The sequence below is a fragment of the Watersipora subatra genome, chromosome 8 (genome assembly GCF_963576615.1).
Source record: "Watersipora subatra chromosome 8, tzWatSuba1.1, whole genome shotgun sequence".
NCBI lineage: Eukaryota > Metazoa > Bryozoa > Gymnolaemata > Cheilostomatida > Watersiporidae > Watersipora > Watersipora subatra.
Window position 1 is genome coordinate 61,048,481 of NC_088715.1, and position 24,982 is coordinate 61,073,462.

Below are 24,982 nucleotides of genomic sequence, written 5' to 3' on the forward strand. Positions count from 1 at the left end.
TACTATGATGTAGATTGTGATATACATACTAGTAATCATAGGTAGAGTACCATGATATAGACTGTGATATACATATTAGTAATCATAGATAGAGTATCATGTTATATATTGTGAGATACTTGCTAGTAATCACAGGTAAAGTATCATGTTATAGATTGCGAGATACATACTGGTAATTAAAGGTTATAGTCATGTGTAAAACTGAATGCCCATAGACAAAAAACTCCTAACCACTGCTCAGCCATAAAAAGTTTCATGATATAAATTTAATGGCATACATAACAGTGATCAAAGATAGAGTATCATGCTTTAAGCTAGAGTTGATGCATTTTAGAAATACTAGTAGAATATTAAGTAACAGTTAGATGATATACTGTACATAACAGTTATCATAGATTGAGCATCGTGCCATAGTTTAGATAGTGCTGCTAATATTTTTAACATATTCAGAGTGTTATGCTGCATGTATAGGTTCGGCAGTCGGTTTGCCAGTAATGAGGAGTAGGGTATCATGTTATAGATAAGTAAATATCATGCTATTATTTAGTGATGTACATGTAGGTCACATGGTTTAAACATTGTAAATCTGGGTCAGTACCATGATGAAGCGTAAATGATAGACAAGCACATCAAATGAGTCAACATACTTTTAGCAGTTCCTTCTGAATTCTTTTCGTTACTTTATTGGCAATAAATGCATTTCAAGCAAAAATGTTTTCTAAATTATGACATACAATAATCATGAAAAGGCAACAGTTAGCCAATCAAATCAAATCAAATAAATAGTTAGACATATAACTCAAATCAAATTCTAGACATATAGCATCTAGAATACCTTTTTCTGTTAAAAAAATAAATATTAGGTGAGCGATTGTTAAAAAAGCCGGTGATAGTATCTTTAAACCAATTGTTAGAGGTTTTTATGTATCACATAAGCTGAAATAAATTGGAAACCTGTAATTTTCACGTGAAAAATGAAGATGCAGTTTATGGTTGCTAACTAATATAGCTTAAGAAAAATTTCAAAAAGAAAAAAGTTTCTGCTACTTTTTATAATATATTTTTACTAATCTTTTAATAATATACTTTTATAATATATTTTGGATATTATCTGTATGGTGGAAAATAGCAGCAATTATCATATACACCAGTAATTCTTCATTTTTCAGCAATGCAGGCAGCCTTTATGAGCGTAAACTTATTATTAACAAATAAACAATATAATATTCAAATTGGAGACACTCACATGAGCAAGCAACTTCAGGCAGCAGAGCAAAAACATGAAGAACAGTAAACGTGTGTCCATGTTGCTACTTGTAATTAATTTTTACCCTCAAATGATCTTTCAGAAGATCTGAGCTAAGGTAGGTTACTTGGGTGTTCAAACAAAGAGTAGTAATTAATTTCATATCAGCTTCCACACTGGTCAATCCGGAAGTCAACTCATTTTAAAGTAGGCTTTAGTTGGGAATACTAAATGAACACTCAACTGACATGCATCCGCCGGTTTAACATAATTTAAACTTTTTAAAACTAGCATCAGAAACGCATGGCCTACAAGTAACTGTTCAAAGCAATGGCACATCCGATACAAGGCAGCTTATAGCATGTCAACGTCGTCATCATGTCTCAATTTCAAAGTCAATAATTTTCCTACATACAATATTGCTAGATGCAGTTTTTGTTGTGAAATAGAAATCTACATACTCAGTATTACTAAATATACATATATGTGAGACCTAAAAAAGCAGACAATGCTGTGTAGCTGTGTCTGTGGCGTCTACGTGTAGTCCATTTGATGCCAAATGTTTAATTACAAATTTCATGGAAACTTTTTAAAGCCAGCATCAGAAGCATATGGCCAACAATTGATCTCTGTTTGCCAACTCTGATTTTCTTCTAGTTCAAGAAGGCTGAGTTAGCCTCAAAGTCCTCAAAGGGCCTTGGTGTCTCCTGGCATTACATTAGCTTCTATTTTTAGTCAAAAACCTTTTTATGTGTTTAGCTTTCTTTAAAAAAATATTATCTTACAAAAAACTGTTTAAGATCACTTTATTTGGTTAAAGTGGCTACGGCAGCATTTTTTGTTGTGATAAACACTTATCTATGTTTAATAATGCTTATATAACTTAGTATAGCTACACTTTAATGCTTAAAGTATATAAAAAACAATATTAAATAGAAAATATCTAAAAAAGGTTTATCATGGAATTGGATAATCAAAGGGCTACTCAAAGGCAGTAGTCAGCGAGCACTGCTCTTTGATAAATATATATATATTTCTCAAAGTTTGTGTGTCTGTGTGTGTATTTGTATGTCCAACTATAACTACCATAATCTTGGATTAAAAGCTCACTGCCTGCTGTATTTGAACTCACGGCAATTACAACCGCATTCATCCAATCCACGCTCTTAACCGCTGAGCTATACAGACCTTACAAATGTGTTGCCCTTATCATATAGTGTATACCGTACGCACACGAATACGATGCAAAATTGCTTGTCAAATGTGCACTTTTGATTATTAACTAATATTATCTTTTGCATTTGTTATTTTTTTAAATTGTTTGAAAACTAATTTTTTGAAAGCAATACTTAGTTTTTCAATTTGTATATTTTAAATGTGCCGTTTCAATTTCAAATGTGAGCTACACTTCCATTTCTGGTTTTTTGTAAAGTCTGATTGATAAATCAATAAAGGGAAATATTTTTCACGCGGACATCTCGAGTAAAAATAGCCTCTACATTCTCTCTCTGTTCGGTCAAACAAAGTACCGGACAAAGAAAGTACAATATCTGATTTTTACATTTGTACCAGTATCAAGAGGTACCAGTATTTCCATATTCAAAGTTTTGATGGATAGGGTCTGCTGGAACAGTAACTTTTTTTATAAACATTCACTTCTATGCACGAATTGTTATTATTAATTCAACACATTCAATATTTTTATTTTGTTTTCTCAGTTCGTATTAATTGTATCATTACCAAATCATCTTTTATTGTAATCACAGCAAAACAGACTTAAATTAGCTATTACTTGCTAATTATTTCACATTTACATTTAAACAATTTTATATTTGTTTTATGTTGTTTCTTAATTTATTTGACCTGCACAAAACATTTTCCTCATAATATGAAGTCTGAAAGTTACAGTTGTATGACAAAGTTTGAAAACCTTTACAGCTGTTTTATTTTTTTTTCTTAATTTATGTAAACTGCACAAAACACTTTTCTCATGATACGAATTTTGAAAGTTAGAATGGTAACTGTTGCTATATGTTAAAAACAAATAAATTTTTTGTGCAAAACTTTTATTACCCGAACATTCACCTAGTCATTTATATATAGGAAATGTTCTACGTGGTCTTTTTTCCTCGCCAAACAGCAGTCTGTGGTTTTAGGAATAGAGTGTGTTCTGAGGTGTTGAATGGCTATGTATTATTGAGTGTTCTGAACTAGACTACCGTAAAACCTCTAATTGAACGCCACCTCTATTTGAACGCCACCTCCAAATGATCGCCACCCTGAGAGAAGAGTTGAAAAATAGAGGCCAATCTCTAATTGAATGCCACTTCCATTTGATCACCAGTTTGACATTATTTTATCCTTACAAGCCCATAATATTAATTGATCAGTATAACAGGGACCACAAAATCGTATTAATATTGAATTGTTCACATCGATAGCAATAAATTCTCTTGGTGTCCAATTCTAAAGCTTCTTGTTTTATTTTTGTTAAAAGAAATAATTATTAACTGCCTCAAAACAGTAGCAGTTCCCTGTTTAACATGGTCTTGATAATTCTAAGTGCAGCATATATAAAAAGAGTACATTTACAATAGTACATAGGTTACGTTTAGCGAGCAAAACTTCTACTCATTGCATTTGTGCTAAATACAACGCATAAAAATTTTGCTCTGCCAAAAAAACTTTTTTGACACTAATATTGACTAGTTCAGCGTTGCAAAAAAGAGTTAAGATCAAAAAACATTGTGGAAGGTACAGAACAACCAGAAAGTGTTCGTTCCATCGAAAGCAGCAATCAGAAGGCCGCTATCGGAGAAAACGATGCAAAAGCTTTTCTTTTAAAAGCATTCATTGTTGTTTTTGCATGTAATATAATTATAGCTCGTTATGTCACTTGTTCATGAATATATATTTGTAGCATTTGATCGATTATCATTATATATCTTATAAATTTACATATTTACAGCATGTTATTTAATAGCACCCTGGTGGTTATCTTAATACGGCTTACAATGGACCAACGCTCATAACTCCTCTTCTATTGCACATTACAAACTAGTTTTGGCTGCAAACTGTTGCAAACATATCAATGAGTGCAATGATATTTTATTCAAAATTGTTAAATATAGATAAAAAATAAAAAATATGCCTTCAAGTTTAGAATGAAACAAAAAGTTGAAAGCTCTAACAAATTGCAAAGCAAGGAAAAGGCTATAATATCATTGCAGATGAATTGCCAGTAATCAACTGGTAGAGATATCTCTCAGCTTCCCATTGCAAATTTTATTTAGAGATCTTTGACAAGTTAGAGGTAAGTTAGCAGATTTATTGCATTCAAAAGGTTTAATGTCGCTCTACCGGAAAAAGAGAGCAAAATATAGGTGACATTCGCTTCGCCCGAAAAAGAGCTAAATTTAGCTTCCCAAAATTCTGATGAGCCATTTAAAAAATACACTGGCAGCATCTATTTGAATGCCACCTCCAGTTGACCGCCACTAGAATAAAAGGGCTAAAAAATAAAGCACCATGGCGTTCAATCAAAGGTTTCATGGTATTTTAGCAGGCTGAAAAATCTGCTGTCAAGTTCTTGTTATAAATAGCAATAAAATTTTTAAGCTTTTAAATATATTTGCTAAATGTTTAGCAACTATACTCAATATTAACTAATATCTTTCACAAGCTGCTTAAATTATCTCAATGATTGTAATAATCTCAAAGATTACAATGAGTGTAAAAAGTGTTTATTACACTTATTATTATGTTATGATATGACTGCTTGGGGGCCTCCTACACCCACCTGTCCTCCGTACACTCATCTACCCTTATACCCACCAGCCCCTACACCCACGCGTCCTCCGTACACTCATCTACTCCGACACCCACCAGCCCCTACACCCACCCGTCCTCCGTACACTCATCTACTCCTATACCCACCATCCCCTACACCCACCCATCTTTACTCCTACTACCCATACACCCACCACCCCTAAACCCACCAGCCCTTACACCCATCCGCCCTTACTCCTACCACCCCCACACCCCCCACCCCTACAACAACCACCCCTACACCCACCACTCTTTACACCCACCAATCCTACACCCACCACCCCTTACATCCACCACCCCCTACACCCACCACCCTTTACGCCCACCAGTCCTTACATCCACTACTCCCTACACCCACCACCCTCTACATCTACTACTACCTACACCCACCACTCCCTACATCCACCACCCCTTACACCAAACAGTCCTTACATTCACCAGTCCTTACACCCACCACTCCTTACACACACGCCCATCCTTACATCCACCAGTCCTTACACCCACCACTCCTTACACCCACCACCTTTTACACCCATCACCTCATACACCTACCCCCTCTTACATCCACTACTACCACTACCTCATACACCCACCAGCCCCCTACACCCACCACCACCTCCACCCACCACCCCCTACACCCACCACCCCTTACACCCATCACTCCTTACACCCACTACTACCACTACCTCATACACCCACCAGCCCCCTACACCCATCAGTCCCTACATCCTTCACCCCTACACTAACCAGCCCCTACATCCACCCCTACATCCATCACCCCTACACCAACCAGCCCCCTTCTCCTACATCCACCCCCTACATCCACCACCTACACTCACACTCGTTCACATCTCACTTGTTACAAATCATGAGCCTGTGTAGACATTGGTATATTGATCAATGGCAGTAAACAATCGTCTAGTTCTACGCATATCTAATAAATTTCCAAATGTCACCTACATCCATTTTCGGTAATCTGTGAAAACTGTGTCAAAGACTAGAGTGCATTATATTCAATGTGTTTGGTTATCAAAGCCTTAAAATATTCACAAAGATTTTTGGCCACGACTTTTGCTGATGTTTCACCACGCATATACTCATTCATTTTCAGTGTACCCAACTCGATTCGCTCATTGTGTACAATCATGTAACCCGATCAAGACAAAATCATCTGTGTTTCTTAACTACATATCTTTGTGCGTGGGAAATCTGGAAACTCTCTGAATCCTTAGCTAAGACATGAATAGTGCAATCTCTGGCACAAAAAGGCTGACTGTCTATTATGTATTTACAGTAATATTAGTAAGTATATGGTTCACAAGTTAAATATTTATAGTCAGTTATTAAAAGTAGGCTATCTCCACAAAACTTTTGTATAATATCAATTTAGCCGGATACCATACGCGTGTGATTTTCACCAGCTGCCTGCTAAAGCCATTTCAAGGCATCTGCGTGTTGAATCTGCTTATATGTAGTTTATTATTTCGGACATAAGTTATTCTGACAGTTTTTATCGACAGAATGGCAGTATATCAAGAATCACTTGTTCATATGAATAACGACAACAATGATAATGATAATAACATGGTCAGATTACACAAGTAAAGCAGAAGTTGTAAATTAGTATTAGTTATATGACATCACAACATCAGCTTAAATAGATTTTGTATAAAATACGACCACGTATAAAAGTAAACCTGTTTACAATGATAAAATTATCTTTCCGTCTTATTTACAAGTTTGAGCAAGTATTTTATTAGTTAATAAAAATATAAGATTAATGTTATTTAATTTCAGGTTTCGGTGGAATTCTTATTTTCCTTTTTTGCGTCAATAAGCACATCATCTCCTTCAGAGTCATGGGCTGCCTTTTCAGCATCAGTAAACACGTCATCTCCTTCAGAGTCATGAGCTGTCTCTTCAAAGTCAACTGAATACTGGTCTTCATCAACTTCTGATTCTTCTCTTTGATTATCTGTAGTTTCAAGAGGTTTCTCCTCACTCACCATCACCTTTCTGGTATCTTTCGCTTTTTTGTCTGCTGACTCGTTAGATGATCTTCTTGACCTTTGACTCACAGATGAATAGTTGGAGTTTCTTGAAGTAGTTCTAGGGCTACTCAAGCTGTTGGTCTCTCCTTGTTTTTGAGCTTGCTTAGGTTCTATCTCCTGTTGACTTTTGCTCACCTTATCTTGATTTGTGTCACCAACCTTTGTAACAGATGCTTGGCTGCTCTGGCTACTTCTTCTTGAAATTTTCTGAGAGCTTGTTTTAGATAAGGTAGAAGATGAATGAGCTTCAGGTGGTGAATCTGTTTTGTCTTTCTGACTCACTAATGAGTTTATGTCATCTTCACTGTTTCTTTCTTCAGACTCCTTATTATCTTGGTTTTTTAGCTTTGAATCTTCACTTTTTTTCTCACAGTTTTCTTTATTATGTGATTGGCTGCTTGAGGCTCGTCTGTCTACTGTCACTTCATTCCTATTCTCTGAACTGCTTAAAATTGTTCCATTTTGAGATTTGTTGTCTACTTTTTCTGGCTCTTTGTTTGCATTTATCGCTTGAGTCTCATGCTTTTCTTTGTCCTGCACACTTGAGGGTCGAGTTCTCAGGCTTCTTGGTGTCGAGGATTTAGAAGCCGGAGAAGGATCATGAGCTTGAGTCTCTGGAACTTGTTCATTACTTCCTTTAAGGGACTCGGATATTTGGTGCAAAGGAGATGTGCTCGTAGGGTGTTGGCCTTTCTCAGGAGATTTAGGAACTTCTGTATTTTCTCGTACAGAAGTTCTAGATGTATGCGCGGTTTGTTTTTCTTTAGTAGGAGACTCTGAATTTCTTGAAAGGTGGCGCTTCTTAGATGGAGAATGCACAGGAGATGTAGGATAACTGGTGTCTTGTTGTTTGGCTAAACTCTGTGATTGTGGTCTTGTACTAGGAGGACGAGAAGGCTCTAAATGTATCGACTCTTTAGATTTCTCACTTTTCTGGCTCTGGGTCTTTATAGACGTTTGTGAACTCGGTCTTTCATATTCTTGATTGCCATCACTCTTTACATCAATATCTGCTGGAGTTTTGTCTTCCTTAATCTGTTGAACATCTGCCTCTTTCTGTGGAGGCAGCGGAGAAATACTAGCAAGAGACGATTTGCAGCTTTTTGCACGGCTTCCAGGTCTTGACTAAAAGTATAAATGTTGTGAAACCTTTAATGGTGGTCATGCTCACTCGTATTAAATGGTGTGAAACCTTTAATGGTGGTCATGCCCACTCGCTTTAAATGGTGTGAAACCTTTAATGGTGGTCATGCTCACTCGTATTAAATGGTGTGAAACCTTTAATGGTGGTCATGCCCACTCGCATTAAATGATACTTTGTTACCCACATTCTGGATTCTGAGCTTTGTGGACACATTTACCTGTTAAAATGAAGTGGTGAAACTGGAAATTGTCAAAACAAGAAGCTTATAAGACTTTCAAAACCCACTGTTTAACCTAGCATTCTTACATTGCTGCAAAACTGCCTGGTCAGTTGAAAGGCTACTAAAAAGAACAAGCTTGCATAACCTAAGTTTGTTGCTGTTAAAAAGGCACAAATTGGACTACTTGATACTAAAGAATCATGCTTGAAATTCAAGTTAATTAAAGTTTGAATCAGTTTTTAAAGTTATTATGAAGTGTACCCTGTCTTTATTTACCATAAGCCGCAAAGATTTTATTCAATATCAAACCTTTAAAAGTTTTAGCCATTCCGTGAAGTTTGTTAATGGAAAAGTGAACTCATGAATTTTTCAAAAATCTTTTAGAGGAGTTTTATTATTTGTGTTATAACGCATAATAGTATAATACATATGTTCGAGAAAATTTTGGAGCACAAGTCATAATTTCGGGTTAAAGAAACACTCTATCCAAAATTTAAGCAAATGTCTCTCAAAGTAATAAATATAGTGGATAATTATTATTCAGGGTTACTTAAATAAACCAAATTAAGTATTACTTAATAAAACTCACCTCCTTCTTTGTTTGATGAATATCTGGTAAAGCAGAGGATGGCAAAGATTTTTTTCTTTCATTTTTAACACCTTTTTGATGAGATGTCAAGGTCACGCGCCCATATGCTGATGGTTTGCGGAATCTGTATGCTCCAACGCATCGTACCTCTGAATCAAACAATATTCTAGGAGTTTTCTATTACAAGTTTAGCATTTATAGTAAAATAATAATTTTGTTGTAAAATTCTCTAATTATATATGCAAAACCAGTAGTTCTCAAATGAAAAACTTGTTACAACAACAAATCACATTAGAAAATTCATGTATTTATTTAACATGTACTCTTTCAGTATCAAACTATATCAGAAGTTGACTGCTATTAATAAATGTAATAGATTTTCCAACACTTGGTTACCTCAAAATACTGCGCATCAGTGTTTCATACCTTTACAGAAAATAAATGTAATTACACTGCAAATTCTCTAGTATTGACTAAATTCTACTTTTATATTGTTTTGTGTGCTTTAATACAAAAAAGTGGCTTATCAAAAGGTGTTTCTCTTTAATTGCAAGTAACTAACGCAAAAGTATACCTGTCTGGTCTAGGGTTAGATCTTCTGGATTCATCTTATCTTGACAGTAAGCGAAAAACACAGAATCTTCTAGATAAAAGTCTGCTAGACACATCACCAGTCGGCCGGACATGCTAAAGCCATACATTATAAAATTAATGCTCAATGGTTATTGTCATAAGCGCGGAGCCTCAACTTAGTAAGAGAGTTGTGTTTCCTTGTAGCAGATTTTATGTAGCAGAAGACAACTCTTTAGATACTGCTTCATTAATGTATGCTAATCTGCGAGCACAAGTACAGCTGTAGCAAAGATAGCAATATAATTCAGTAATCAAGAGTATTTACAGAAGGAAATTATTTTCACTCAATTTACTGAAATAGACAAAGTATTAATCTTTCAAAAGGTAGTATTAAAAGGTAGTAATCTTGTTTTTTATTTACTTTAATAAGAAAGAGATGCAAAGTAGTTATATTAGCTTTCTACAAGAATTCTTTCATTTCATAACTACACTTACCCAAAGACTCGTTTAATCTGCTCTCCAGGGCTCAAGATTTCACCGATACCAGCTACGGTGTGCTCAAATGATCTGGTACTCTTCTTACTTAGAAGTATTCGAACAGATTTTCTTGGTCTGACCCCTCCACGCAGCACTGTTATGAGCCTGCATTACAAACAGTTTATAATAAATAATTATGCAAACAATTATGGTGTCAAAAGTTTTATAGCAAAAAACAATTTTCTTCTAGCGACTGTTGTTTAAACTTGCTAACTGGAGAAAATAGAGAAACTAGATCCAATAAGATCTGTGTTTAGAGATTCACTATGTATATATTGCAGGCGCATCTTTTGGTGAGACTCGGCGTGCATCACACTATGAACACATTTTATGTATTGTAGTAGGCTATATTGGCTTACTTTTTGATTGGATTTACTCGTTATTTACTTTTTATATTATACCTTTTTCTTTTAACTAGAGTACAAAATTGACAATTAGAAAGCTCCTTAATAGGCATCTGAAGTAAAGCTTCAAATGAATGCCTCAAGCAAAGAGCTATGTTATAGGATGGTTCATGCCAATAAAGGAGTTTAGAGTTGCCTGCTCACTTAGGTTTCATATCCTCAATGAATAGCTTTTCTTCTGTTGGAAATTCGGTGTCTCTGTTTGTATCAGATACTCCACTTCTTCTGCTCCTGTTTGATTGAGATGTATGGGATGGTCTTGCTGCAGCTAAAATGCATCAATAGCAGCCATTATTTAGTTTGAATCTTCAAAGAATTAATCTATTAGCAAAGTTAATTTGTTCAGGCTATACATATAAAAGTCTCAGACTAACAGTTTTTGTGTGTTCTATTTGTCGGCATGCAAGCGCTAAGAGTTTCATAGAAGAGGCTTCACATTGCGCATATGCAAAAGCTATAGCAGCTAATCAACTCGACATTTATTTGGAAAGCTATAGTGGGTAGACAATTTCACATTTATTTGGAAAGCTATAGTGGGTAGACAATTTCACATTTATTTGGAAAGGTTCAGTCATTGAGCAATCCTTAATTTTGTCAGCACCAATAATATGCAATTCTGTAAGCCTACTGACATTACACAAGAAACTGATTTCAACTAGTGATAAAAACAGCAGGGTATCCCTTAAGTGTTCAAGTTTATTGCACTTTCTAAAGCTGATATAAAATAGCATAATATAATACAATTTTGTTCAGTGCAATATAATATCCAGGTAGCTATTACACATTTTAACACTAATATAGCTATTGCAGCTTTTCAAAAATCAGGAAAGGTTGTTTTTTTACTTAAAAGTTCTTGAATATTTATAATGTTACAAATAGATAGAATCTTTAATTTGGTTTGTATGCATTTATATGTATGATGACCCGTAGTACTGTAAAACTCTGTGGTCATACATTGTAGAATGTGTTTCAGAACAAATGATATAGTAGCACAGATGAATACAAATTCAGCTTGGTTTTTGCAAAAGCCAAATTTTTTGTTCTTTTTGCCGTTTTGCTAGTCAATGAGTAAAAGTCTCTAATGATAATTTCAAACAGGAAGTCTGCAGATAAACCTTTTGTGATTCTTAATCAAACAGGAAGTCTGCAGATAAACCTTTTGTGATTCTTAATCAAACAGGAAGTCTGCAGATAAACCTTTTGTGATTATTAATCAAACAGGAAGTCTACAGATAAACCTTTCGCGATTCTTAATCAAACAGGAAGTCTACAGATAAACCTTTCGCGATTCTTAATCAAACAGGAAGTCTGCAGATAAACCTTTTGTGATTCTTAATCAAACAGGAAATCTGCAGATAAACCTTTCGCGATTCTTAATCGTTAAGTTTATAAGGAAGAGCGAAAACAGATTTGGCTGGAAACACATAAGCAAAGATCGTTTTTGCAGAGATGAAGAGCTGTACCTTTTGTTGTTTTATGTTATATTTGTGGGTTAGGAATAGCTGACTAAATCAATAGAAAAGGGTATTATTTTTGCTTTCTCAACTCAGGAAAGAATTACAGCCTTTGAAGCTACTTCAAGCAAGACCCTCAGTCAGACCTTGAAACATGATTTACCTTAACTGTATCAAGAGTAACCAGAACAGCTAAGTAGCGATTTGGCTTTCTGTCTGTCCGAAGCAATGAGTAGGTGTTTAAAAAATGATTACATCATAAAAGGTTTGAACTCTTCAACCCTCCATGGTCATGTCATGGTACAGCGGTGAGGTAGTATTTACTACAGAACCATGCAGGGTCATGTCATGATACAGCGGTGAGGTAGTATTTACTACAGAGCCATGCAGGGTCATGTTATGGTACAGCGGTGAGGTAGTATTTGCTACAGAGTCATGCATTTTGTAGCACTAGCTATTTGCTAATAACTAGTGATAAAGAATTCTAGTTTCTGTCTAAGAATGTCAGCAGTCTGGAATAACCATATTATATTAAAAATAAAAATTAGCTATTTATATGGGCCAATGACATTTAGAGTAAATTAGACCATGAAAAAAACAATTAGTAAAATAAAGTAAATTATGCGTATTGAAAGAAAAAGGCTCTTTCTGCATAATACTCTCCTATTATGTAAATTGGCAAAGTGTTGGTATCTGGTATAAAGTGTAGTGTTTTTTTTCAGAAAGTAAGAATGTAATGAATGCTCAGACAGATTGGAGATATAATTTGAGCATTGGAAACAGCAAATATTCAATAACACATTTAACTCCTCTGCATTACAGGCATTTAGGCGCTGATCATAACTGTCCATATCAGGTAACATAATCCTAAAGCATGATTTTTAAGTGTTCTAATTTTTTTATAAGCTTTTCAGTTTTTGATATAAAAAGGAGTGTTTGATATGTAGTTGATTCTTGTTGAGCTCTAACTAACCTAGCGCTGCCGACTGGAGGGTTTTGTAGCGATTGGCAGCAGTCATCGGTCTCTCTCTTTCTTCACTCAGCTGCTCAAAGACATCATAGGTGGCACATACATAGCTTTCTCCTTCAAACATAAAAGTTTCATTTTATGTCAAGCAGCTCTTTATTTTCACGGAATAATATAGGTGTACATTTTAAAAACCGTATTAGATTTGCTCAACTGTAAATGTTGACATTGAAGGCAATTAAAACAGGTTTTATAAAGTGATATAAAAAGAATTTTAAATTATTGAACCATCAGTAATACAAGTAGCAAGACAGTCTGAAATTTTTCATCAAAAGTTTTCGAAACTAATCTTCAGCATTAGTCAACTTAACTTTTGGGTTTAAATGCAACGATTTTGTGTATCACAAAGAAAGATAACAGAGGTATTGAAGTAAGCATTGTTGAAAAGAACAAGGAATAGGAAGTGGCAGAGAACCATGATCGGTAATGTCCTCATAAGACATGGCACTTAGAAAAAGATAGGGAAAGAGAGAGAAGGAGAGAGGAAGAGAGAGATAGAGGGAGAAATGGAGAAAGGGAGGGAGAGATGGAAGGGGAGGTGGAGAGAGGGAGGAAGAGGGGTAGAGGGGGAAAGGGGTAGAGAAAGAGAGGGAGAAAATGTGAGGGAGAGAGGGAGAGAGAGAATTTCGTATTATATTTATTAGACAATGATGTCAAAATATTGCAAAAAATAAGACCTCTGTAAAGGTGAAAGTCTAATATTTAAAGACAGCCTTAATACAGCAACAACAGTAGCATTTTGGAACAAGATGATTACATAATCCTCGGCATAAAAGTAAAGCTATTTAGGGTAACAGCTAAATTGGTTAAAAAATGTAGTTTTTTAATGCAATATCAACATGCTGGCTGTTACCAATGTTCATATAGAGTATATTTCTGCTGCTAAATATAAAACAAATGGTACAGCTATATAGATAATACTATGAGGGTAATCAAAGGTCGTACCAGGCTGCAACTCTCCGAGCGCTGTTATTTTGTGACTACCATTCAGAGAAAAAGTATAGCTCTCTTTTTCCTCTTTGCATATCGGGGCTTTTGTGAGGCGCCCTAGGAGATTGTCAAAGGAAGCAAATCGTTGAGGTGACACAGCATAGATTGCGTTGTGGTTATTCTCTCCTGTCACGTAAAATCTAACCTGTAGACGAAATGTAAAGCCTATTTGCATCATATTTGTTCTATTTTTAGAAAAAGTCTATTAACTCAATCTGCCTCAAAAGTATTGAATGGATGGACCTGTTGTCAGTTGTCAACTGCATGAACACTTCAGCAGTCCTCTCGATTGGATGTATTTAGTACGATGCATTATAAGTTACAAGCAAGTACAACTCCCTTCATCATCAAACCTTTAAGGTTTACTAAGCTCCTGATTATGCTATGAAAATAGTATTCTATTGATCCAAAGTTAACTTTATATCCGCTTTTACAGACTTAGTTTTATGTACAGATTTAGCTTGAAGACCTTTTCCAACTTTCAGCTAAGAAGGGCTGGTTCCATAGCCAAACAGATGTATGAAATTTAAAAAATAGTTAGATACCACGTTTATTCAGCTCCAAAACAATATAAAAGATTTTATTTTTTACTAGGAGTCATTTTCTCATGGAACAATGTTTGGCCTATTCAACATGTATACGCTGCTTTTCTAGAAAGTTCTCTGTAATTACTAAACACTTCAAGCTATTAATAGTAAAAAGTTCACTGCTCTGGAATTTATTGTTTCATTCTTAAACTGCACACTACTAAGTAACGCACTCACATTGCACTCCTTATTCAAAATTATTTAACCTGTAATGTAATAATCTTAAGTTAAAATAGCTGCTATAAGGTTACAATTATATATCTTTGGTATGCTGCAAAGCTGGTGTTTTCCATGATACCTGAATGATGCACTTCTTGCTGCTTTTATGTTAGAAAGATCATGCTGATAAACTAAATCACTAACTTAAATCAACCAACACTGCGGACACAACTCAACCTACACTACGGACACAATTCAACTTACGCTACAGATACAATTTAACCTACACTACGAATACAATTCAACCTACACTGCTAGTAGTTTAGGCTGTGCCATCATTGGATGCCAGACTATGATGCTAATGCCCTTTCTTATCAAATTAGTCTTTGCACGGCTCACAGTTCAAATTGTGCCACCAATTTAACATAGAAATTGCTATTTAATGTATAGATCATTGCTCTTTTTAATTTGGTGTTGTGAAACCGTTTCCCAATAAATCTTAGCTAGTATTAACAATATATTATACAAGATATAATACGCTTATGCATACTATCGAGCCATTTTGCATTAAATGAGTCTAGCATAGCAATCCAATAGCAATTCAGATCAATGCAAAAGCCAGGAGACAGGTTTTAATTGATTTAACGTGTCAGCTGTTATTATTCTATTGATATTTAACATTATTTAAAAAGCTCTTGTCAATTTGGAACATCTTTCTTTAGTTTGGAGGTTTTTGTGTAAACTTTATATTACTGTGAAGATCAAAATGCTTCTCGTTAAAAGTTTTGCATTGATTTGGTTTTTGAAATCGATGCCAGTTTCGATTACTTTGTCTCAGATGACAATATCTATTTGTAGTATGTAATTAAACTCACAGTTTAAATGTTATGCTTTTTGATTAATTTGAGATGCAATGAATAATTAAAAAAATGGCTAAAAAATTTATAACGATTATTTTTACACCGGACACGTGACGTGTGGCCATATCGTAACGCTATTTGTGGCCAACTTGTAATGCCATAGCATAACACGTTGCGCACATTTAATTGGCTAATACAGGAACTTCATCAAAAGTAAACAAAATCAAGTTCAGATAGAGTTTTGGACCTAAATTGAAAAAAAGATTTAACTATTGTGTTGAATGCTGATTGGCCAAGATTGTAGGAGAAGTTAATCACTAGTCGCCAGTTGTCTGACCTGTTTTTTTTACAGTTATAGCAGAGGCGAATATAAGGAAACTATGAAGGTTAGGTAGAATCAGATGAATGTATCTGGTGAGCAAAGAAGACTCTAATCAGCACTGAGTATATTAAGAGCTGGTGTTGAAGTCGTGACTTCAAATATAAAATTACCATGTCAACTCGAGGATATCCAATGTTGATATCCAATATGATATCCAATATCCATGGATTCCATGTTTAGAAGTCTTTAGTAATGATCAAACCACGTTTATCTTTCAAAGTTTTGTTAGTTTTACATGCACTTAAAATACAGGTAAATACTTTAGGGATGTACACAGTTAGTTGTAAACTGTATGCATATGCATAACATTAATAACAAGTTTCTTTAAACACTCAAGTCTAAAACTATACTGGGCACCCATTAAAAACAGTTCTGTAGAGAGAAAGAGCGATTAGCACTTCTTTGTTAGTGATGGCTTTAGGACACTTCTAGCAAAGCACCTTAGATATGTGGTTATTTCAACCTGATGGAATAGCAAGCCAGCTTTTTCTTCATTGCATCAATTAGAAGACTTCTCTGAACCATTCCTTTTATGTAACCTTCTAAAACTTGTGTAAATATAACACCTTTCTGGCTTACACTGTTATTTGTCTAAAGTGCTTGGCCAATGGTTTATCTTTCTGTCGCAGTCAAGCGATTACCAGAAACCAAGTACATGTAGGTGCTCTTCTCTCTTTTTGGTTTTGCTCTCTGGCTCTCCCTCTTTCTATTTTGCTCTCTTTCTCTCTCTCTCTATTTCTATCTCTCTCTATCTTTCTCTTTATCTCTCTATCTCTCTTTCCTTCTCCTCTTTCTCTCTCTTTCCCTCTCTCTCTCTCTCTCTCTCTCTCTCTCTCTCTCTCTCTTTCTCTCTTTCTCTCTCTTTTTCTCTCTTCAGTCTCTCTTCAGTCTCTCTACCTACCTCTCTCCTCTCTCTCCTCTCTCTACCTCTCTCTACCTTTCTCTACCTCTCTCTCTATATATCTATATATTTCTCTCTATCACTCTCTAAATCTTTCTTTCTCTTTTGCTCTCTCTCCCTCTCTCTCCCTCCCTCACTCACTCTCTCTCTTTCTCTCGTTCTCTCTCTCACTCTCTCTCTCTCTTCTCTCTCTTCTTTCTCTTCTCTCTCTTCTCTCTCTCTCTCTCTCTTTTCTCTCTTCTCTCTCTTTTTTATCTTCTCCTTCTGTATCTCTCACTTTCTTGCTTTTTCTCTTTCTTCTTTTGCTTTCGCTCGTTTTCTTTTGACCTCGCTTGCCTCTCTCTCTCTCTCTCTCTCTCTCTCACTATTTTTCCTTCCTTTTGTAACTCCCCTTTCTTTCTCCCTCTCTCCTTCTCTTTTTCTCTCTTTTTCTCTCTTTTTCTCTTTTTTTCTCTCTCTCTTTCTCTGTCACACTCTCGTTCTCTCTCTCTCTCTCTTTCTTTCTGTATCTCTCCCTCTCTTTTTCTGTCTTTTTCTCTCTCTTTTCTTTGCTCTTTCTTGTTCTTTTTTTCTCTCTCATACTCTATCTCTCCTTCTATATATCTCCCTCTCTCTCCCTCACTCTCTTTCTCTCTCTTTTTCTCTTTTCACTCTCTCTACCTACCTCTCTCCTCTCTCTACCTCTCTCCCCCTCTCTCTCCCCCCTCTCTCTCCCCCCACTCTCTCTCTTTCTCTCTCTCTCTCTCTCTTCTCTCTCTTCTCTCTCTTCTCTCTTTTCTCTCTCTTCTCTCTCTCTCTCTTCTTTCCTTTCTCTCTCTTCTCTCTCTTCTCTCTCTTTTCTCTCTCTCTCTCTCTCTCTCTTCTCTCTCTTCTCTCTTCTCTTTCTTCTCTCTTTTCTCTCTCTTCTCTCTCTCTCTTCTTTCCCTTCTCTCTCTTCTCTCTCTTCTCTCTCTTTTCTCTCTCTCTTCTCTCTTTTCTCTCTTCTCTTTCTTCTCTCTTTTCTCTCTCTCTCTCTCTCTCTCTCTCTCTCTTCTTTCCCTTCTCTCTCTTCTCTCTCTTCTCTCTCTTCTCTCTCTTTTCTCTCTCTCTCTTCTCTCTCTTCTCTCTTCTCTTTCTTCTCTCTTTTCTCTCTCTTCTCTCTCTCTTCTTTCCCTTCTCTCTCTTCTCTCTCTTCTCTCTCTTTTCTCTCTCTCTTCTCTCTCTTCTCTCTTCTCTTTCTTCTCTCTTTTCTCTCTCTCTCTCTCTCTCTCTCTCTCTCTCTCTCTCTCTTTCTTCTTTCCCTTCTCTCTCTTCTCTCTTCTCTCTTTTCTCTCTCTTCTCTCTCTTTTCTCTCTTCTCTCTCCCTTCTCACTCTCTTCTCTCTCTTCTCTCTCTTCTCTCTCTTCTCTCTCTCTTCTCTCTCTTCTCTCCCTCTCCCTATCCCCCTCTCCCTATCCCCCTCTCCCTATCCCCCTCTCCCTATCCCTCTCCCTATCCCTCTCTCCCTCTCTCTCTCCCTTTTTCTCTCCCTCTCTCTCTCCCTCTCTCTCCCTCTCTCTCCCTCTCTCTCTCTCCCTCTCTCTCCCTCTCTCTCTCTCCCTCTCTTTCTCTCTCTCTCTCTCTCTCTCTCTCTCTCTCTCTCTCTCTTCCTCTCCTTCTCCCTCTCTCTCACTTTCTGACTCTCACTTTCTGACTCTCACTTTCTGACTCTCACTTTCTGACTCTCCCTTTCTGACTCTCACTTTCTGACTCTCACTTTCACTCTCATTCTCTCAATCTTTTTGTCTCTCTCTCTTTGTCACTGCTTAACGTATGCTGACACTTACACTTTTAGCCTCACTATTTTTAGGACCACTAGTCTAAGCTTGTATAATAGCTCATGACCCCAATGAATCATCAAACTAAACTAACTTGACCCTTAGTCAATTTTCAGTCATCTTTAGTAAGTTGGCTATGGAATAAGTTCTGCCAAACTGGCCAAGAAGCTAACTCTAGTGAACTGGCAGTCAAGTCATTTAGACATGTAGTGAAGTCACACTTAAGTCACCTTTAGTGAACTGGCAATCAAGCATCCATGGCCAGCTGGCTATCGATTCATCTTTGGAGAGCTGACTGTCAATTAATTTCTAGTGATACTGCTGTCAGGTCATTCCTAGCGAAGTGACTGTAGTCATATTTAGTGTGCTGATGTCAATTCAATTTAGTCTGCTAGCCGTCAAGTCATCTCTAGTCAGTTGGCTGCCAAACCATGTCTACTAAGATGGCTGTTATTTATTCACACAAATAATTTAGTAACCAACTCAAATAGAAAATCTAGCAGTCGTTCTTTCATTTCCCCTTTTTCCCAAAGGACTCACCAGTGTGTGACGGCATGCACAACATAATAGGAATGTTTTTTTTAAGGAATGACAGCCATAGAGTTGTTTTCCAAACTATTAATGCCAAATAAAACAGAAGAAGCTACCAATGGTTGCTGCTCAAGCATTTAGTGATAATATTTACATCTGATTTTTACTGAATAAAAGCCAGGAGGTCTGTAAGCGATAAGGTCTATGAGAGTATAGGATTAGCAACTCCATCATGTCGGTATGAACAAATGAATTTGATTGTTTCCTCAAACAACAGATTAATAGAATATTCAATTGCATTTGCTGCTGCACTGGCTATATTAAACACTCTTGCAGCTAAACCAACAGTGAGTGAATTATTTTAAACTTTACCGAGAGGTCGGCTAACAAGTGTTTGCTATTCTGTGTACATGAAGAGTTGCCTAGAGCTTTGCTTTCAAGCCCGTTGAAAAGGCTTCCCAAATCCTGTATATGTTGTTATTTAATCTTTTGAAAGCACGAGAGCAGTGTTGTTTACTCGTTCACTGAGCGCTGGTTAGCAACGCACTGCCATTGAACAAATAAGGCAGCGCAGGTGAACAAAGGCAGCGCATGTGGAGGTCCTTTTGAATATCATAGTATAGCAATATGTTGATCACAATATGCCATTACAATTTCTTATTTTCATACAGTCATGTTTGTCGGGCCTTCTAATGTAACTAGTTATACACTATTAGTCTGCTTGGGCTTCACCACAAATTAGTAGTCCATGTCTCCTACCACTTTAGATGAATAATTATATAATATGCTTTTTTCTTCTTAATTCTGGTGTTAGGCAGATGCATTAAAACATTGATAGAAGTTTAAACTCTGCTTTGCAACTTATCAGGGTGTTTACTTAAAATACTTTAATTCAGAACTACTGAAAAAGTTGATAATTCGTTCGCTGAGCTCTCAGCAAATGCAATTTTACATATTTAGGATGAGAATTGAGAATGGATTAGGAGTATGCTACAGATATAATAATTATAATAATATAATAGTTATGATATAAAATAATTTAAAAGCTTTTTTCTCTTCATCATAACTCCGTCAGTTCTTTTCAATCCCTTTTACTACTTTTGAGGCATAAGATTTGTAAGGTTGATTTTGAGCTCACAAGTAAAAGAGTAGACAACTCTTTGCATTACACAGTCATAGTTTGTCAGTTTGTCAAACTTACATCCATTTTGTAGGTTTTTGAGTTTGACTTATTAAACTATGGATTTTTTTTACCACGAAAAAATGAGTTTACAAAAACTGTTTGCAGCTTTCCCCTACCTTTGCTCTCGATGAGTGCAGCTTCCTCTTGGCAATCTCATAGCTGTTTCTGCAATGATTATCTATAGCACTTGGTGTTCTCGAAGTCTGAAGATTAGCTCCAATATATGAACTTTTGACCTCCCTTCGTTCCAGTAGTTTGAGTTCAGCTACAAGCCCCCGAAACAGAAATCTAAAGTTGGAATAGCTGTTTGGGTAACTGAAAAATGGTTGTCCTTTCATATCACCTTTTAAACATATAGTTCTTCAACTTTGATGTTTATCCTTTTGCAATAGCAAGTTTTAAAGTCAGAAAAATAATTTTCTGTCATTGTTCTTATTTGAAGCTTTTAAAATGAAAGACAGGCCAAAGTTCCAGACAGTCAGACTAGAAGATTGAAAGACCAAGCTTTCATAGACAGTCATTTCGCTTCTGCTACAGGATAATTGCTTAAATATATCCCAATAGAGCAATCAATAGTTACACCTACGGCTTGCGCCTTTCTTGGAGACAAAACAAAATATTATTAAGGTCTTAAAGAGCAGGTAGAGCAATGAATTTTAAAGATGTCTTTATTCTCAACTGGGCATATCAAATAGTGAATAAAAAATTAGTTTGGTAGAATTAGTTAGTTTGAATAAAGAATTTGACAGAAGATCTCAAAAGCTGTAAAGATTTACCAGGCTTTAGGCTCTTAGACAACTCAGACAGGCAGACAGACAGACAGAGCCTTGAATTTCAAAATATGATGAAATTGAACAAGTAATATAGAATTCAGAAAGTTTTCAAAGCTTGTTTTGTACATGCTAAAATCTTCTACAATTCAAGTATTTATTTCACAAATCGTGAAAAAAAAACATTCAAACAAAAAGCTAAAACAACTAGACAGCTAGACAGCTAGACAGCGAGACAGCAAAACAGTGAGACAGCTCAATATAAATGAATTGCATAACTAACTAAGTTATTTGTTACTAAATGTCTAATAAATCTGAAGAACTTTTGCCGGATCAATAAAAGTAGAGAAAGTCATTGTTGAAGGATTCAAGTATATGTTTCTTTGTAATCTAAACCACAGACAAAGCACCAACTCAAATACCTTTTCTAATTACTGTAATCTACTCCATAATTTCTCAAACTCTTTTCCTTGTTCATAATGTTTGAAAGATAAAGATGAAGCTATTTTATTATAATGCACTATCTTCCCTGATATCCAATACTATGCCTTACTATAACGTTGGATTATTTCGGACTCGCAGGTGTCTCTAAATCACCTCAGATTTAGTAATCACTGCCCGAGTGTTATGCAACTTACTGCTGGAATCGTGATGCTCATGGTGCTGTAGAACGTCCATGCTGCCTGCTGCCTATGGCAGAAGCTTGTGCGTCGCTAGGACCACTAGGAGGTAACTAAGCTTAACTGACTCACTCTGATGTATGTTAACCTACTGCGTAGCGATGCCTATTGATTTAATCGTTCCACCGGTCATTGACAATATAATATGATTGACATTGTTTTAATTGGCATCTCATGGCTTTTTAGTTAGGTTGATCAGTCAAACTTGTATTAAGATTGTGAACTTGTATAGCTAACATTAAACTGCCCTCTTTCCTTTGTTCCTGTTTTGTTTACTTGTCGGATTTCGCATTAACTGAGGATTTTCTCAAGAGGGAATGAAAAAATTTTAAAGTGTCGACTTTTATTGATGTTTTCATTAGCTAGTCAATGTTCAACTGTGCATTTTAGAATTATTAACTGTTTGTCTAAACCTTGCTAACATTTTAAATTAAAAAGTTTGTTTTCTTTTAAGTATGTTGGTTAGAATTAATGCTAACAATTTATCCTTTGGAATTTCTTTATATTGAAATCGCCTGTTGACACGAACAATATCAATTAAAAGTTTAGCTACTACACAGATTAGGTGTCCAAACAACGTAACAAATGGCGCCAGAAGTGATACTGGAGAAATATTCATAGACTTTCCAACTGCTAGTCCAATATGCACCCTAGTTGCTGCAACCACAAAGTGCAAACTGACCATAGTATTTACAGAATGAAGCTCATAATACGATGGCTCTAAGGCCGTAAACTTCATAAACCATTTTCAAGTTGAAGATTATATTGCAAGATTGTTCATTTCTGGATATCTATTACATAATCGGTAATTATATGGGTTAAAGATGAATTTACACAAACATTTAGTAGATTTTGTCAAAAAGTATCAGTATTTCTATCATTTACAATTGTTTTTGATATTTCAGGTGATCTGGCCGCCAGGATGTTTCAAGATTAAAATCAATAAAACTTGATCACGGTTAAAAGTTTCAAATTCAAGACAAACTGCGATTATGATATCTATAGTAGCGCTTCAACAAAGAGACCGACAAAAGCGTGACGCATAACGCTGCAACTTGAACACAATAGTTGACAACTAGTGACATCATTTTGGCAGATATTTTTCTTTTGAGCAATTAATTACAATCAAGTTTTGTTGATTTTAATTTTGAAAATTTCTGGCGATCCGATCACTTCAAACATCAAAAACAATCGCAAATGATAAAAGAATGCTGATACTTTCTGATTAAATAAAGTATTTCTGAATTAAATAAATTAATCTTTAAATGAATGTTTCCAGCAGTAGCTAGTAATAAATGCTATCAAAGTATACGTGTAGAATGCACTAAAATGTTTCTGTCTAACAACAATTTCATTGTTATACCTACCTGCTTCTTTTTCATCCGAAAGAACCTTAGAAGCAAATGAGAGCCTGCGACTTCGAATATTCGCGAGCGAGCACCGATCCAACCTATGAATTTTTGTTTTTGCCAACTCAAAATGGTAAGACATTACTGCTGGCTGACGGAAGCCTAACTAAATCGAAAGGGCAACCGTTATCAGCTGCCGTCCTCCAAAGTGCTATGCAAATATGTTTGTTTGTCCATTTGACAGATCAGTTCGTTATAAATAGGCCAATTTATTGATTAGTTAATTATGATATTGTGTGTTTTATTGCGCGAAGTAATTTGTTTCACAGTCTTCCACTAGTTGTTGATATGGTAAGTGCAGGTAGCTGAACAATACATCCTGGCTAGGCTTTATTCTTGGTGTTTCAAGAGCCCTGAACTTTTTAATTGATAACAAAATTAATCTCGTTTGAAATTATTGACAATTTCTCTCATTATTAGTTAGCGGTGAGATAACTGCGCTGATTGCTTCTTTTTCAACTTAAGAGACAGCATGATTTATTGCTCCAACATGCTAAACCTTTTCTATAAAAGGTATTTTAGAGGTTGCGTAACATTTTCTTCTTGGGAGGGCGATAAGCTGCTCAATAGCACTTGAAAGATCACTAAGAAAGAAGGGAAACTAAATATCAAAATTGTACATCAATTTTTTGTATTGCTATATCAGATCATGCCTCTACACTGTTTAAAGGTTGACTTGCAACAAAATTCACATTACAGTTATTTGGTATCAAAAGATTCACCATGTCTTACTCTGTTGTGTTGTAAGTGCCAAATATGTGAAAATGTGATTAAAAGCTCTTAAAAACTCAAAAACGAGCAGTTAATCACAGCCACACGAGACCGCCGTATTTTGGAATCTGTCTATTTCTCTGATGTAGTCATTACATTTGGTTATTGTCTTGTCACGTGATGTTCTCACGTGAATTGAAAGACCAATAAAAAGCTCTGTTGCAAGTCAACCTTTAAAAAGATTCTTAAAACAAACATTTCATAATTTTTATCAGCACAGATAACTGAGTGTGTTGATCAAATTAAAGCGCAAAATATAGAAGTTATATAAACTTAAATTTTCAAAAACTTCATTTTATTAAAACAATAATTTTTACATATTGTCATCATTCCAACTTTTTGCAAACATCTTTTTAAATTTTTGTTATTATTAAAATTAGATCTGAATTCAAGTTGAGCTAACCAACAGACAAACAGGTAGCTCTTGTTTTTGTGAAATTGTTTAATGTGGCAATGACTGTCAACTAATAATACTAGTAGAAAAATGATTTTGTTTAAACACTTCCATTCTTGCGTTTATGGTACAAAAGTTAAACAAAAGTTAGACATTCAGAGCTAGAATGAACCCGAAAACAAATTGTTTAACTTTCCATGCTTCATTATAGATTGATGTTGTCTTAACACTTCCAGACAACGTTAAGCTGTTCGTTAGTTTATGTCACCTCTGCATGAAGACCTTGAACTTATAACATAGTCTGAAAACATGCATCGATCTCTTAAAAAAACTAGGTTGATGTTTAATAACAAGTTTATATTGAAGATGAGTAAAAATCTAGTGTGTAGATAAATAAGTGTTAACTTTATTTACACCGGTCAAAGCCATTCAAAGCAAATTAGACAAAAACAAAAATAGTAACGTAAAAAAAAATTATAGTCGTTATGTGATTACT

The 24,982-nt window shown here is 35.5% G+C and overlaps 1 protein-coding gene and 1 pseudogene across 1 annotated transcript; both read right to left on the reverse strand.

Annotated features, from left to right (window-relative positions):
* Nucleotides 1-6,527: 6,527 nt before the first annotated feature.
* Nucleotides 6,528-23,403, reverse strand: LOC137402812 (myb-like protein X). Its single transcript, XM_068089318.1, has 9 exons — nucleotides 23,280-23,403; nucleotides 20,579-20,727; nucleotides 14,019-14,208; nucleotides 13,020-13,130; nucleotides 10,737-10,860; nucleotides 10,147-10,293; nucleotides 9,653-9,765; nucleotides 9,079-9,227; nucleotides 6,528-8,250 (listed from the first exon to the last, which is right to left on the reverse strand). The coding sequence occupies exons 1-9, from the start codon at nucleotides 23,401-23,403 to the stop codon at nucleotides 6,868-6,870; spliced, it is 2,490 nt and encodes an 829-aa protein (XP_067945419.1). The 3' UTR covers nucleotides 6,528-6,867.
* LOC137401900 (RNA-binding protein 25-like) lies at nucleotides 17,142-17,849 on the reverse strand (annotated as a pseudogene).
* Nucleotides 23,404-24,982: the final 1,579 nt, after the last annotated feature.